Genomic DNA, 16,345 nt, shown 5'->3' on the forward strand with positions numbered 1-16,345 from the left:
CACAGGAAGGTCACACCATCCCTCACTATTCTCAAGTAGGTAGGAGTGAGAATGTAGACCTAAATTATAGTGTAAACTATGTAATCTATTTCTACTTATAAATGTGTTCTGTCATCTTTGGAGTTTAGGGTGAAGAATTGAAAGACATAAAAAATGAGGTGAAAGAAGAAAAGAGGTTGGTGAGTGGAGATCAGCAGTCTATGGAGGAGGGTTGTCCTCTGTATTCCCGGGATTCCACCCAGGAAGATCACACCTATAAAGAGAACGATCAGGTAGATGGGACTGGCCAAAAAGAACTCAAAAACAAGAAGGCATTCCTCTTTGTAATCTCTTGTTCCTTTTTCTAAATGCATTCTGTCATCTTTGGGGTTTAGGATGAATATTTGAAAGACATCAAAGTTGAAGTTAAAGAAGAAGAGATGTTGGTGAGTGGAGATCAGCAGTCTATGGAGGAGAGAGGTCCTCTGTATTTCCGGGATTCCACCCAGGAAGATCACACCTATAAAGAGAATAATCAGGTAGATGGGACTGGGGAAAAAAATGTAAAAATAATTCTATGAGAGGACATTACTCTATGTAATCATTTATTATTGGCAGCAGTGTTTCCAGATTTTATATTTTATCATCTCTGAAATTTAGAATGAAGAACGGAAAGACATCAAAGTTGAGGTTAAAGAGGAAGAAGAAGAGAGGTTGGTGAGTGGAGATCAGCAGTCTATGGAGGAGGGAGGTCCTCTGTATTACGGGGATTCCACCCAGGAAGATCACACCTATAAAGAGAATGATCAGGTAGATGGGACTGGGGACAAAGAACTCGAAAAAAGTTCTATGAGAGAACATTCTTCTATGAAATCTCTTGTTCCTATTTATAAATCTTTGGGGTTTAGGGTGAAGAACGGAAAGACATCAAAGTTGAGGATAAAGAGGAAGAAGAAGAGAGGTTGGTGAGTGGAGATCAGAAGTCTATGAAGGAGGGTTGTCCTCTGTATTCCCGGGATTCCACCCAGGAAGATCACACCTATAAAGAGAATGATCAGGTAGGTGGGACTGGGGGCAAAGAACTCGAAAATAGTTCTATGAGAGAACATTCTTCTATGTAATATCTTGTTCCTTTTCTATCATCTTTGGGGTTTAGAGTGAAGAACGGAAAGACATCAAAGTTGAGGTTAAAGAAGAAGAAGAAGAGAGGTTGGTGAGTGGAGATCAGCAGTCTATGGAGGAGGGGGAGATGATTATGGAAAGTAAACAGGAGGAATCTTCTCTACATCTGGACACAAGTAAGTCATAAACACTAAATGCCGAAACACTTCACATTTTTTTGTTTTTCTTCTATGATCAGGTGAAGTCAGGTGTAGGCCAAGTTCCTTCTGAAGAGTATTACATTATTTAACAGCTCTTATAGAAGAAAACCCTTTCCGTAAACTGAGGTAAAGCTTTTTTCAACTCAGGGTTTCTCAATCAGGGTTCCATGGAATTCCAGGGTTCCTTCAGAGGTTGCTAGAGGCTCCATGAGCAATTCGCAATTTCTGCCTCTCAGATAAGTTCCCACTGACACCATTGATCTTTTTAGCTATCTGTAAGGAGGTCATACTTTTCGGTGACAACAAGTGTAAGGAACATTCTTCCTCAACCAGGGTTCCATGGAACCTAAGCTTCTTCCACAGTAGGGTTTCTCAGCTAGGGTTCCTCCAGAGGTTGCTAGATTTTCCTTGAGCAATTTCTGCCTCTCAGATAAGTTCCCACTGACACCATTGATCTTTTTAGCTATCTGTAAGGAGGTCATTCTTTTCAGTGACCACAAGTGTTAGGAGAATTCTTCCTCAACCAGGGTTCCGTAGAACATTAGGGTTCCTGCAGAGGTTGCTAGGGGTTCCTTGAGCAATTAGTTCCCACTGACACCATTGATCTTTTTAGCTTTCTGTAAAGGGGGAATGCTTCCCAATGACCACAAGTGTAAGGAACATTTTTCCTCAACCAGGGTTTCATGGAATCCTAGGGTTCCTCCCAGAGGTTGCTAGAGGCTCCTTGAGCAATGAGCAATTTCTGCCTCTGAGATATGTCCCACTGACACCATTGATCTTTTTAGCTATCTGTAAGGGGGTAATGCTTCCCAATGATGACAAGTGTAAGGAAAATTCTTCCTCAACAAGGCTCCATGGAACCTAAGCTTCCTCCAGAGTAGGGTTTCTGAACCAGGGTGCCATTGAAACCTAGGGTTCCTCCAGAGGTTGCTAGGGGTTCCATGAGCAATTTCTAAATCTCAGATAAGTTCCCACTGACACCATTGATCTTTTGAGCTTTCTGTAAGGGGGTAATTCTTCCCAATGACCACAAGTGTAAGGAACAGTTTTTCTCAACCAGGGTTTCGTGGAATCCTAGGGTTCCTCTAGAGTAGGGTTTCTCAACCAGGGTTCCATGGAATCCTGGGGTTCCTCAAGAGTAGGGGTTCTCAACCAGGGTTCCATTGAATCCTAGGGTTCCTCTAGAGTAGGGTTTCTCAACCAGGGTTCCATGGGATCCTAGGGTTCCTCTAGAGTAGGTTTTCTCAACCAGGGTTCCATGGAATCGTAGGGTTCCTCCAGAGGTTGCTAGAGCTTCCTTGAGCAATGAGCAATTTCTGCCTCTCCAATAAAATTCCTACTGACACCATTGATCTTTGTAGCTATCTGTAAGGAGGTCATTCTTCCCAATGACCACAAGTGTAAGGAGAATTCTTCCCACTAACCTTCTCACTAATGTCTCTTGAGTTGTAGATATAGTCATTCTTAGCAGGGGTTCCTTGAGAAAGTTATTTTAAGGGTTTCTTTGTGTTGAAAAGGTTGAGAAAGGCTGATTTAACCAATCATGGAGTAGAGTGATGCCAGTGGCCTCTCTTGAAGACTCTTGTATCTAGTGCCGGTGAGGTTTGGGTGTGTTGTATCCTTTATCTGGTTCGTATTCGTAGTTTGGTGTAATGATCGCACCCAATTCCAATGTCGGAGCTCCGAGAACTTTCTTAGTACCGGACCAACATATATGACTTCGGAATGTAAGACTAGAAACATTTTTTTTTTTGTTTTCTTACAGATGGACGCTTTGTTCCAAAAACCTCAGAGGGAGATCCAATTTTATCTCCAGGTTTCAAGTCAGAAGATCAATGTTTTCCAGGAGAAGATCCCATTATTCCAACCACACATCAAAGACCTTCCAATCAGGAGCGATCTAATCCTGAGGGGTCTTCTGATAAATTCCATACTATGACCTCAGATGTCCATCTAAGATCAATGGGTCCTTCTAATCCTGAGGAACCTTCTTATAAATCCAATTCAATGACATCAGATGTCCATCTAAGATCAATAGGTCCTTCTAATCCTGAGGAATCTTCTGATGAATTCTATACTATGACATCAGATGTCCATCTAAGATCAATGGGTCCTTCTAATCCTGAGGAACCTTCCGATAAATCCCATACTATGACATTAGATGTCCATCTAAGTTTAACAAGCCCTTCCAATCCTGAGGAACCTTCTTATCTATCCCATACTATGTCATCACATATCCAACTGAGATCACACAATACGGATCCATCAACACATCCATCTAATCCCGATGAGTCTTCTTTATGTGGTGGAAGTCAAACAAGAGAGAGTTTATTGTCCTCTCTAGACTGTGAGAAATCTTCTACTAATAACAAAGCCCCACCTACACAGGGGAGAAGTCACACGGGTGAGCGTCCCTTTCCATGCTCAGAGTGCGGCAAATGTTTCATCGACATAGGAACGCTTCACAGACACCAGAGAATTCACACGGGTGAGCGTCCTTTTTCATGTTCAGAGTGCGGGAAAGGTTTCACTCAGAAAGCAAACCTTGTTAAACACCAGAGAATCCACACCGGGGAGCGTCCTTTTTCTTGTTCAGAGTGCAGGAAGTGTTTCACCATGAAACAATACCTCCTTGAACACCAGAAAAAAATCCACACGGGCGAGCGTCCTTTTTCTTGTTCGGAGTGCGGGAAATGTTTCACTACAAATCAATACCTTCTTATACACCAGAGAACTCACACCGGTGATCGTCCCTTCTCGTGTTCAGAGTGTGGGAAAAGTTTCACTCTGAAACAAAAGCTTCTTGTACACCAGAGAATTCACACGGGCGAACGTCCTTATCCTTGTTCAGAGTGCGGCAACTGTTTCGCTTCAAAAAGAGACTTGGTTCACCACCAGAGAATTCACACGGGTGAACGCCCTTTTTCATGTTCAGAGTGCGGGAAAAGCTTCACTTTAAAGCAAAAACTTCTCGTACACCAGAGAATTCACACAGTTGAGCGGGCTTTTTCGTGTTCGGAGTGCGGGAAATGTTTCACTACAAAAAGATACCTTGTTCAACACCAAAGAGTTCACACGGGGGAGCGCCCTTTTTCGTGTTCGGAGTGCGGGAAATGTTTCACTGTGAAAATAAGCCTTCTTAGACACCAGAGAAGTCACCTTGGTGATTATCTTTCTCATGTTCAGAGTGTGGGAAATGCTTTACAGTCAAAGGAAATGTAATTGGGTATCAAAGAATTTGCACAAGGATTCGCAGAATGATTATTTAAAGGGGAACATCCCGGGAAAAGTTCTATTTTCTTTACAGGTGGAGTCTGCCAAGTTGAGTCTTCTACTAGCTTCTTCCTTTTCTTGGAGACTCCATCTTCTGAAAGTCCCGGGTCTCATTCTGGTCAAGTTGGGTTGTCCCCATTTCCCATTCCATAGTTTGGAAATGTGGTCACCCTACGTGACAGTGTGTATGCAAGACAGCTTGAATGGAATTCCGTCAAAAAAATCAGTCGAAATTCCGATCGTGTGTTCGGGGCATTACTCTGATTTTTTTTTTGTGGGAGCCCCCCCATTAACATCCCTATTAGACCCTCCTCTAGAATAAGGGTCTGGTCTAGATGAAGAGAATCCCTGGCCATGCAAATAAAGGAGCTTAGGCTGTTGCACTTCATCATCATTCCATCGATGGTGCCACCAATTCATAATTCTGAATAAACGTAATAAAGTTTTACTCCAATTTATACTAAATATGATTTTGGTTGGATTCAGTTTGTAAATCCGTTTTTTGATCTCATAAAAAATTTCATAAAAAAGAAAGCTCTTCACTTTACCATATTCTGTACTGAGTCCCTTTTTTGGGAAAGGAGGGGGGGGGGGGTTATAATCAAAATTCATAGTCAACCATCAAAGTGTCCTACTGAGAAATTAACTCATAAACACAGAGCAGGCTTCTATTAACACAGTGTCAGGTCATCTGTGGCCAGGTGAAAAGTGCACCCTGTTGGGGTCAGGGATGCACCACAGGGTAGTGAACCCTATGCTGCTATCAGAGAGGAAGCGTGAACCCAAGATTCCCCAGGGCGCGCAGTCTAAGACCCAGCTTTGTGTTCACCAGAGCCTCTAGTGGTGAGGATGGCCTTCGCCGCAGCTGGATCCAGGTCGCGACCCCTGGGATCCCCTAGGTCAAGCTCCGCAGGGAGAGAGGGGAAGCAGCAAGCAGGACAAGCGATAGTGATGGAAAAGCCGAGGTCAGGGCAACAGGCAGACAAGGGTAACCGAGGGACAGGCAAAAGGTCAGGGTCACAGGCAAACAGGAGAAGTCAGGGACGAGCCAAAAACGGTACACAGGAAGGTAATCGTAGCACACTGCAGAAAGGGAACTTAAGCTAACAACACGGGTTGAACAGCACTGCAGACCTCTAGTGCAACAGTTAATGTAGACTTCCTGGGATGGCCTGGGTGGGGCCATACAAGAAGGAGAGGTGATAAAAAGGCAACCAGAACAGAGTCAGGCCTCTAATGAACAGATGGAGACAGGTAAGCTGCCAGACTTTATTGCATATCCATGACACACAGCCAGACAGTGACCCCTCCCGGAACTCAACGGAACATCTGAGGTGTATCGTTTTTACTCTCGACAGAATGGTAATTTCATGCTGAACAATAACAGACCGAGAAGAATTCCCCTGCCTTTGTGACTGTGTGTGGTGAAGCACCCACCATATTGCCATGAATGCAGCACACACTCCATTGCCATGAATGCAGCACACACTCCATTGCCATGAATGCAGACTCACCATTGCCGTCAGTGCAGCCTGCAGAGGAGACAGGGAGGGGGCGGGACGAGCGCCGACATACAGGAGAAACTCCTGTTTTCTCTACGGGCCTCTTTAATTGAAAGTCCTGCCTCCTGTGATGGACAGAACAGTTGTCCAATGGCCAGCGCAGGAGAAGGGACTTCCTTTTACACAGGACTCTGTGTAAACAGAAAATACTCTCCTGTATGCACAGCACTCGTCCCGTCCCCTCCTAGGCAACCAGCATACCTATCTTTTGTGGCCCCCGGTGCTCAGTGATTTGTTGGGGGTGACAAAAGATATATATGTCAAGATTACCAGGCGGGCTGTCCGAAACTGATCCGAGGGCTGCGATTGCCCCGGACTTTGGACATGCCTGACGTAAAAGAAACACACTGACACCTTTGCCCAGCTAAATGAAACTTCTCTTTTATTGCTTGGGCATATAGCCCCCTTTATAGTAAAGCAGGAGTCGTTGTTTGCTTTCACGTACCTGGTGGAGACTGGAATGTGATGGAAGCCTCCCTTTCTCCTCCCGCCTACACTCCTGAAGGTGGGGACTGGAAGTGTAAAGGCACGAGTGCCGAGTAGCTGGTTGGTGATGTCCACTCTATAGGTGGGTAGAGCTGGTAGTCACAGTCCTCAGAGCATGAAGTACAAGCAGCTTTAAGAAAGGCCTGGATTCTTTCCTAAATGTACAGAAAATAACTGAGTACTAAGATTTGTAGGTAAAGTTGATCCGGGGAAAATCCGATTGCCTCTCGGGGGATCAGGAAGGAATTTTTTCCCCTGCTGTAGCAAATTGGATCATTCTTTGCTGGGGTTTTTTGCCTTCCTCTGGATCAACTGTGGGTAGAATTGCGTATTTGTGATTGTACGATATTATTATTATTATTATTTTATTTCTTATGGTTGAACTTGATGGACTTGTGTCTTTTTTTCAACCTGACTAACTATGTAACATTTATAAATATTACAACTCTATCAAATTGTTGTTTTTTTGTTTAACTTTTGTATTGTCTGGATTCAATGTGAGGTACAACATGAGTGTGTAATCATCGATGTAAACTCCATGAGCAGGGCCCTCCTATTCCTTCTGCTTTGAACTGTGTCGTAATTGGACTGTCCTCCTTTATATTGTAAAACACTGCGCAAACTGTTTTAGCTATACACATCCTGTATAATAATAATATGTAACGTAATAGAAGAATAGACCACAGGGCAGAGGGAAAAACGATGAAACGTAATGTAGACGGCAGTATTTATATTTAACAAAAGGTGGTGATTTATTGTATTGTCAGTGGAAAGCAACAACAGGAAGTAATGTCAGGTACAGACAGGAAGTGATGTCAGAGTATAAACAGGAAGTTTCAGGTGAGAGGTGAGTCGGGAGGTAGTAGAGAGGAGACATTGCTGGAACGGGCAACAGATGAGGTAATAAGATATTATTTTCTATTTACACCCAGTAACCCCCGTCATGTCCGTCCTCTTCCTCCATAGTCACTGTGACGTCTTTTATCTCCAGCAGATGATGATACACAAAATATGTATATTTTATCGATGTTTATGAAGGTTGTTTTCATAATCCAGATACATCCTAAATATAGAGTCATTTATCCAACTGTCCATCCAGAGCCTCTGGTTTATAGACCGGATACATCCTAAATATAGAAAAATTTATCCAACTGTCCATCCAGAGCCTCTGGTTTATAGACCAGATACATTCTAAATATAGAACCATTTATCCAACTGTCCATCCAGAGCCTCTGGTTTATAGACCAGATACATCCTAAATATAGAACTATTTATCCAACTGTCCATCCAGACTAGATACATCTTAAATATAGCGCCATTTATTCAAATCACATGACATCACTCTTATCGCTATTAATAAAACACAGACCTGACCGGAGAGGTGAGGAGGATTCTGAGAATGTACTAAGTGATAATTTAATTGTGCACAGGATAAATGAAGTAGTGAAGAGGACATCTGAGCAATTGAAAAATAGTTGTCAATCCCATGAACCATCTTTAGAAGGACACAAGGATTTCTACAAGGACGTCATGATGGACAATCAGCCGCCCCTCACATCACCGGGTAAGAGGAGACTTTATTGTAAAGGAGAGAGCAGTACGGAGGCTCCACCTAGATCCCCTATCATCTGATAAACACATAGAAACAATGTATTCAGTCAGTGTGTGTGTTTCCTACAGATGGATCCAGTAATGGGAACCCACCAGTGAGAGGTCCCCTTCCTCTGTATCCCCAGGATTCCACACAGGAAGGTCACACCATCCCCCACCATCATCAGGTAGGTGGGACTGAGCATGTAGACCTAACAATGTATTCTAAGCCATCAGACATTCTTCTATGTGATCTCTTGTTCCTTTTTTTAAAAATGTTTTCTATCATCTTTTGGGTTTAGGGTGAAAAGCTGAAAGACATCAAATTTGAGGTAAAAGAGGAAGAAGAAGAGAGGTTGGTGAGTGGAGATCAGCAGTCTATGGAGGAGGGAGGTCCTCTCTATTCTCGGGATTCCACCCAGGAAGATCCGAACTCTACAGAGAATGATCAGGTAGATGGGACTGGCCAAAACAAACTCGAAAATAGTCCTATGAGAGGACATTCTACTATGTAATCTCTTGTTTCTTTTCTATCATCTTTGGGGTTTAGGGTGAAGAACTGAAAAATGTCAAAGTTGAGATTAAAGAGGAAGAAGAAGAGACGTTGGTGAGTGGAGATCAGCAGTCTATGGAGGAGGGGGAAACTCTTAATTCTATGAGAGGACATTCTACTCTTGATACTAAAATGTTATTTATCCTTGGGATGTAGGGTGAAGAACCGAAAGAGCGAACAGCTAAAGAAGAAGAGAGGTTGGTGAGTGGAGATCAGCAGTCTATGGAGGAGGGTTGTCCTCTGTATTCCCGGGATTCCACCCAGGAAGATCACACCTATAAAGAGAATGATCAGGTAGATGGGACTGGAGAAAAAGAACTCGAAAATAGTTCTATGAGAGAACATTCTTCTATGTAATCTCTTGTTCCTTTTCTATCATCTTTGGGGGTTTAGCGTGAAGAACGGAAAGACATCAAAGTTGAGGATAAAGAGGAAGAAGAAGAGAGGTTGGTGAGTGGAGATCAGCAGTCTATGGAGGAGGGGGAGAAGATTATGGAAAGTAAACAGGAGGAATCTTCTCTACATAAGGACACAAGTAAGTCATAAACACTAAATGCCGAAACATTTAACTTTTTTATTTTACTTCTACGATTTGTGGATTTATTATGGCAATCGTATAACCAAACATTCTACGTAGTTTTTCCTACAAATATCAGTGGTCGTGTGTATTTGAGTATTTAGAAACATCGAGTCATATTTAAAAAATAATATACCGAGTCAGGTGTAGGCCAAGTTCCTGTGGAAGAGTATTAAATATTTCTACAGCTCTTACAGAAGAGAACCCTTTCCGTAAACCGAGGTGAATCTTCTTTTTTAGCTCATCGTACACTGAATATTATATGTAGTCCTCTAGTGATGTCAGGGAATCCTAGTGGTGACTTCATTGCCCAAATATGACCATGTGGCGCCACACCGCCATACACACCACACTCCTTTCCCGTACATATAGTCACTCTGTACGTAACACACTCCTAAAGCCTACACTCTGTGCTCTACACACTCCTGAACCCGGCACTCTGTGCATTACACACTCTTGAACCCGGCACTCTGTACGTAACACACTCCGGAACCCTGCACTCTGTGCGTAACACACTCTGGAACCCTGTACTCTGTATGTAACATACTCCTAAACCCTGTACTCTGTACGTAACACACTCCTGAACCCTGTACTCTGTACGTAACACACTCCTGAACCTTACACTCTGTACGTAATACACTCCTGAACCCTACACTTTGTACGTAACACACTCCTGAACCCTGTACTCTGGGCATTACACACTCCTGAACCCTTCACACACTCCTGATTCCTGCACTCTGTGCGTAACACACTTCTGAACCCTCCACTCTGTGCGTAACACACTCCGGAACCCTGCACTGTGTGCGTAACGCACTCCTGAATCCTACACTATAGTTTCTGTATTTTTTTCTGCCCTTATTACACCCAATGCCATGCCAGAGCCCTGGGAAACTTTTTAGTGGCGGACCAACATACAATATTTGACTCCTGAATGTAGGTCTAGATTTTCTTTTTCATTTTTATTTAAAAATTGTTTTCTTACAGATGGACGCTTTGTTCTGAAAACCTTGGAAGGAGATCCAATTTTATCTCCCGATCTCAAGGCAGAAGATGATGACATCACACAATGTTCTCCAGGAGAAGATCCCATTATTCCAACCGCACATCACAGACCTTCCCATCTGGAGGGATCAATGGATCCTTCTGATAAATCCCACACTATGACATCAGATGACCATCTATCCCATACTGTGACATCAGATGTCCATCTATCCCATACTATGACCTCAGATGTCCATCTATCCCACACTATGACATCAGATGACCATCTATCCCACACTATGACATCAGATGACCATCTAAGATCAATGGATCCTTCTAATCCTGAGGAACCTTCTGATGAATCCCACACTATGACTTCAGTTGTCCATCTGAGATCTCACAGTGCCGATCAATCAACACATCCATCCAATCCCATGAAGTCTTCTTTATCTGATGGAGATCCTACAGGAGGGAGTTCCTCGCCATCTCCAGATTGTGAGAAACCTCTCACTTATAATAGAGCACCACCTATACAGCAACAAAGTCCCTCGGGTGAGCATCCCTTTTCATGTTCAGAGTGCGGGAAATGTTTCACTCAAAAAGGAGCTCTTTCTAAACACCAGAGAATTCACACGGGGGAGCGTCCTTTTTCATGTTCAGAGTGCGGGAAAGGATTCACTCAGAAACCACATCTTGTAATACACCAGAGAATCCACACCGGGGAGCGTCCTTTTTCTTGTTCAGTGTGTGGGAAGTGTTTCACCATGAAACAATACCTCCTTACACACCAGAAAGAAATTCACAAGGGTGAGCGTCCCTTCTCATGTTCAGAGTGCGGGAAAAGTTTCACTACGAAACAACATCTTTCCGTACACCAGAGAACTCACACGGGGGAACGTCCTTATTCTTGTTCAGAGTGCGGGAAAAGTTTTACTATGAAACAACACCTTTTCGGTCACCAGAGAATTCACACAGGTGAACGTCCTTATTCTTGTTCAGAGTGCGGGAACAGTTACACGTCGAAAGGTGACTTTGTTCACCACCAGAGAATGCACACGGGTGAACGCCCTTTTTCATGTTCAGAGTGCGGGAAAGGTTTCACTTTGAAAAAAATGCTTAATTTACACCAGAGGATTCACACAGCTGAGCGTCTTTTTTCATGTTCAGAGTGCGGTAAAAGTTTTGCTACAAAAAGATACCTTGTTGGGCACCAGAAACGTCACCCGAGGGAGCGTCCTTTTTCATGTTCGGAGTGCGGCAACTGTTTCGCTTCAAAAAGAGAATTTGTTTACCACCAGAGATTTCACACGGGCGAACGCCCTTTTTTATGTTCAGAGTGCGGGAAATGTTTCACTACGAATCACTACCTTCTAATACACCAGAGATCTCACACCGGTGAGCGTCCCTTTTCATGTTCAGAGTGCGGGAAAAGTTTCACTATGAAACAACATCTTTTTGTACACCAGAAAATTCACACAGGTGAACGTCCTTATTTTTGTTCAGAGTGCGGGAAAAGTTTCACTCTGAAACAACAACTTTTTGTACACCAGCGAATTCACACGGGTGAATGTCCTTATTCTTGTTCAGAGTGCGGGAACTGTTTCACGTCGAAAAGAGGCTTTGTTCGCCACCAGAGAATTCACACAGGTGAATGTCCTTTTTCGTGTTCAGAGTGCGGGAAAAGTTTCACTATGAAAGAAAAGCTTCATATACACCAGAGGATTCACACAACTGAGCGTCCCTTTTCATGTTCGGAGTGCGAGAAATGTTTTGCTGCAAAAAGATACCTTGTTCAGCACCAGAAACGTCACACGGTTGAGCGTCCTTTTTCATGTTCAGAGTGCGGGAAATGTTTCACCGAAAAAAGACTCCTTGTTCAACACCAGAGACTTCACAAGGGTGAGCGGCCTTTTTCGTGTTCGGACTGCGGGAAATGTTTCACTGCGAAAACAAGCCTCCTTAGACACCAGAGAAGTCACCTCGGTGATCATCTTTCTAATGTTCAGAGTGCGGGAAATGCTTTACACCCAAAGGAAATGTAGCTGAGTAGTAAATAATCTGTTTTCAGGTGAAGTCTTCCAAGTTGAGTCTTCTACTGGCTTCTTCCTTTTTCTTGGAGACTTCATCTTCTGAAAGTCCCGGCTCTCTTTCTGGCCAAGTTCGGTTGTCCCCATTCCTCTTTTTCCATTCTTTCCCAATAACCAAATCCAGTAAGAGGAGTGGGAGTCCCCCATAAAGGTCCATCGTATATACAGACCCCGACCTCAAGAGACGAAGGCCTACCATGAGATTTTAATTACCCACCAAACTCCGATCCTCCGCCTTCACCCGGAGAAAAGAGACGAAGGCCTACCATGAGATCCTCCGCCTTCATCCCCGATCTCAAGAGACGAAGGCCTTCCATGAGATTTAATTACCCACCAAACTCCGATCCTCCGCCTTCACCCGACCTCAAGAGACGAAGGCCTACCATGAGATTTTAATTACCCACCAAACTCCGATCCTCCGCCTTCACCCGGAGAAAAGAGATGAAGGCCTACCATGAGATCCTCCGCCTTCACCCGGAGAAAAGAGATGAAGGCCTACCATGAGATTTTAATTACCCACCAAACTCCGATTCTCCGCCTTCACCCGGAGAAAAGTGACAAAGGCCTACCATGAGATTTAATTACCCACCAAACTCCGATTCTCCACCTTCACCCAGAGAAAAGAGACGAAGGCCTACCATGAGATTTTAATTACCCACCAATCTCTGATTCTTCGCCTTCACCCGGAGAAAAGAGATGAAGGCCTACCACGAGATCCTCCGCCTTCATCCCCGATCTTAAGAGACAAAGGCCTAACATGAGATTTTAATTACAGACCAAACTCCAATTCTTTGCCTTCACCCGGAGAAAAGTGACAAAGGCCTACCATGAGATTTAATTACCCACCAAACTCCGATCCTCTGCCTTCACCCGGAGAAAAGAGATGAAGGCCTACCATGAGATTTTAATTACCCACCAATCTCCGATTCTCCGCCTTCACCCGGAGAAAAGAGATGAAGGCCTTCTATGAGATTTTAATTACCCACCAAACTCCGATTCTTCGCCTTCACCCGGAGAAAAGAGATGAAGGCCTACCATGAGATTTTAATTACCCACCAATCTCCGATTCTCCGCCTTCACCCAGAGAAAAGAGATGAAGGCCTACCATGAGATTTTAATTACCCACCAATCTCCGATTCTCCGCCTTCACCCGGAGAAAAGAGATGAAGGCCTACCATGAGATTTTAATTACCCACCAAACTCCGATCCTTCTTCTTCAGCCGGAGAAAAGAGATGAAGGCCTACCATGAGATTTTAATTACCCACCAAACTCCGATCCTCCGCCTTCACCCGGAGAAAAGAGACAAAGGCCTACCATGAGATCCTCCGCCTTCATCCCCGATCTCAAGAGACGAAGGCCTACCATGAGATTTAATTACCCACCAAACTCCGATCCTCCTCCTTCACCCGGAGAAAAGAGATGAAAGCCTACCATGAGATTTTAATTACCCACCAAACTCCGATCCTCCGCCTTCACCCAGAGAAAAGAGATAAAGGCCTACCATGAGATTTAAGTACCCACCAATCTCCGATCCTCCACCTTCACCAGGAGAAAAGAGATGAAGGCCTTCTATGAGATTTTAATTACCCACCAAACTCCGATTCTTCGCCTTCACCCGGAGAAAAGAGATGAAGGCCTACCATGAGATTTTAATTACCCACCAATCTCCGATTCTCCGCCTTCACCCAGAGAAAAGAGATGAAGGCCTACCATGAGATTTTAATTACCCACCAATCTCCGATTCTCCGCCTTCACCCGGAGAAAAGAGATGAAGGCCTACCATGAGATTTTAATTACCCACCAAACTCCGATCCTTCTTCTTCAGCCGGAGAAAAGAGATGAAGGCCTACCATGAGATTTTAATTACCCACCAAACTCCGATCCTCCGCCTTCACCCGGAGAAAAGAGACAAAGGCCTACCATGAGATCCTCCGCCTTCATCCCTGATCTCAAGAGACAAAGGCCTACCATGAGATTTAATTACCCACCAAACTCCGATCCTCCTCCTTCACCCGGAGAAAAGAGATGAAAGCCTACCATGAGATTTTAATTACCCACCAATCTCCGATTCTCCGCCTTCACCCGGAGAAAAGACATGAAGGCCTTCTATGAGATTTTAATTACCCACCAAACTCCGATTCTCCGCCTTCACCCGGAGAAAAGAGATAAAGGCCTTCTATGAGATTTTAATTACCCACCAAACTCCGATTCTTCGCCTTCACCCGGAGAAAAGAGATGAAGGCCTACCATGAGATTTTAATTACCCACCAATCTCCGATTCTCCGCCTTCACCCGGAGAAAAGAGATGAAGGCCTTCTATGAGATTTTAATTACCCACCAAACTCCGATTCTTCGCCTTCACCCGGACCTCAAGAGATGAAGGCCTACCATGAGATTTTAATTACCCACCAAACTCCGATCCTCCGCCTTCACCCAGAGAAAAGAGATAAAGGCCTACCATGAGATTTAAGTACCCACCAATCTCCGATCCTCCACCTTCACCAGGAGAAAAGAGATGAAGGCCTACCATGAGATTAAATTACCCACCAAACTCTGATTCGTCGACTTCACCCAGAGAAAAGAGACGAAGGCCTACCATGAGATTTTAATTACCCACCAAATACCGATTCTCCGCCTTCACCCGGAGAAAAGAGATGAAGGCCTACCATGAGATTTTAATTACAGACCAAAACTCCAATTCTTTGCCTTCACCCGGAGAAAAGAAACAAAGGCTTACCATGAGATTTAATTACCCACCAAACTCCGATCCTCCACCTTCACCCAGAGAAAAGAGACAAAGGCCTACCATGAGATTTTATTACCCACCAATCTCTGATTCTCCGCCTTCACCCGGAGAAAAGAGATGAAGGCCTACCATGAGATCCTCCGCCTTCATCCCCGATCTCAAGAGACGAAGGCCTAACATAAGATTTTAATTACCCACCAAACTCCGATCCTCTGCCTTCACCCGGAGAAAAGAGACAAAGGCATACCATGAGATTTTAATTATCCACCAAACTCTGATTCTCCTCCTTCATCCGGAGAAAAGTGACAAAGGCCTACAATGAGATTTTAATTACCCACCAAACTCTTATTCTCCGCCTTCACCCGAAGAAAAGAGATGAAGGCCTACAATGAGATTTTAATTACCCACCAAACTCCGATCCTCCGCCTTCACCCGACCTCAAGAGACGAAGGCCTACCATGAGATTTTAATTACCCAGCAACCTCCGATTCCCCGCCTTCACCCGACCTCAAGAGACGAAGGCCTACCATGAGATTATAATTACCCACCAACCTCCGATTCTCCGCCTTCACCCGACCTCAAGAGACGAAGGCCTTCCATGAGATTTTAATTACCCACCAAACTCTGATTCTCTGCCTTCACCAGGAGAAAAAAGATGAAGGCCTACCATGAGATCCTCCGCCTTCATCACCGATCTCAAGAGACGAAGGCCTACCATGAGATTTAATTACCCACCAAACTCCGATCCTCCTCCTTCACCCGGAGAAAAGAGAAGAAGGCCTACCATGAGATTTTAATTGCCCACCAAACTCCGATTCTCCGCCTTCACCAGGAGAAAAAAGATGAAGGCCTACCATGAGATATTTAACCACTTAAGGACCGAGCCTCTTTTTCAGACTCTGTGTTTACAAGTTAAAAACTTTTGCTAGAAAATTACTTAGAACCCCCAAACATTATACAATTTTTTCCTAACACACTAGAGAATAAAATGGCGGTTGTTGCAATACTTTTTGTCGCACCGTATTTGCGCCGCGGTCTTACAAGCGCACTTTTTTTGGGAAAAAAAATCCCTTTTTTTAATTAAAAAATAAGACAACAGTAAAGTTAGCCCAATTTTTTTATATTGTGAAAGATAATGTTACGCCGAGTAAATTGATACCCAACATGTCACGCTTTAAAATTGCGCAC

The 16,345-nt window shown here is 44.0% G+C and overlaps 3 protein-coding genes across 4 annotated transcripts in view; 2 read left to right on the forward strand and 1 right to left on the reverse strand.

The window, feature by feature from the left end:
* Nucleotides 1–16,345, reverse strand: part of LOC120910202 (gastrula zinc finger protein XlCGF26.1-like) — a 1,148,070-nt gene that overhangs the window by 594,496 nt on the left and 537,229 nt on the right. The gene's annotated exons all lie outside the window — the stretch shown is intronic.
* LOC120910056 (oocyte zinc finger protein XlCOF22-like) lies at nucleotides 927–5,121 on the forward strand. Its single transcript, XM_040321907.1, has 3 exons — nucleotides 927–1,037; nucleotides 1,136–1,277; nucleotides 3,067–5,121. Exons 1-3 carry the CDS (start codon nucleotides 966–968, stop codon nucleotides 4,521–4,523), a joined length of 1,671 nt encoding a protein of 556 aa, XP_040177841.1. The 5' UTR covers nucleotides 927–965; the 3' UTR covers nucleotides 4,524–5,121.
* LOC120910001 (gastrula zinc finger protein XlCGF26.1-like) lies at nucleotides 8,819–14,776 on the forward strand. 2 transcript variants are annotated; one of them, XM_040321822.1, is made up of 4 exons: nucleotides 8,819–9,059; nucleotides 9,159–9,300; nucleotides 10,327–10,471; nucleotides 10,646–14,776. In XM_040321822.1, the coding sequence occupies exons 1-4, from the start codon at nucleotides 8,988–8,990 to the stop codon at nucleotides 12,363–12,365; spliced, it is 2,079 nt and encodes a 692-aa protein (XP_040177756.1). In that variant the 5' UTR covers nucleotides 8,819–8,987; the 3' UTR covers nucleotides 12,366–14,776. The 2 variants fall into 2 exon arrangements, with proteins under 2 accessions (XP_040177756.1, XP_040177758.1); XM_040321824.1 differs by lacking the exons at nucleotides 8,819–9,059; nucleotides 9,159–9,300; nucleotides 10,327–10,471 and adding an exon at nucleotides 10,481–10,597 and having other exon boundaries at nucleotides 10,628–14,776.

This window comes from Rana temporaria, chromosome 8 (assembly GCF_905171775.1).
Source record: "Rana temporaria chromosome 8, aRanTem1.1, whole genome shotgun sequence".
Lineage (NCBI taxonomy): Eukaryota > Metazoa > Chordata > Amphibia > Anura > Ranidae > Rana > Rana temporaria.

Coding starts and splice junctions, on each gene's coding strand:
- LOC120910056 (XM_040321907.1), top strand. CDS start 966: ATGAAGGAGGGTTGTCCTCTGTATTCCCGGGATTCCACCCAGGAAGAT. Junction 1,038..1,135: donor CCTATAAAGAGAATGATCAG/GTAGGTGGGACT, acceptor TTTGGGGTTTAG/AGTGAAGAACGGAAAGACAT. Junction 1,278..3,066: donor TTCTCTACATCTGGACACAA/GTAAGTCATAAA, acceptor GTTTTCTTACAG/ATGGACGCTTTGTTCCAAAA.
- LOC120910001 (XM_040321822.1), top strand. CDS start 8,988: ATGGAGGAGGGTTGTCCTCTGTATTCCCGGGATTCCACCCAGGAAGAT. Junction 9,060..9,158: donor CCTATAAAGAGAATGATCAG/GTAGATGGGACT, acceptor TTGGGGGTTTAG/CGTGAAGAACGGAAAGACAT. Junction 10,472..10,645: donor AGACCTTCCCATCTGGAGGG/ATCAATGGATCC, acceptor TGACCATCTAAG/ATCAATGGATCCTTCTAATC.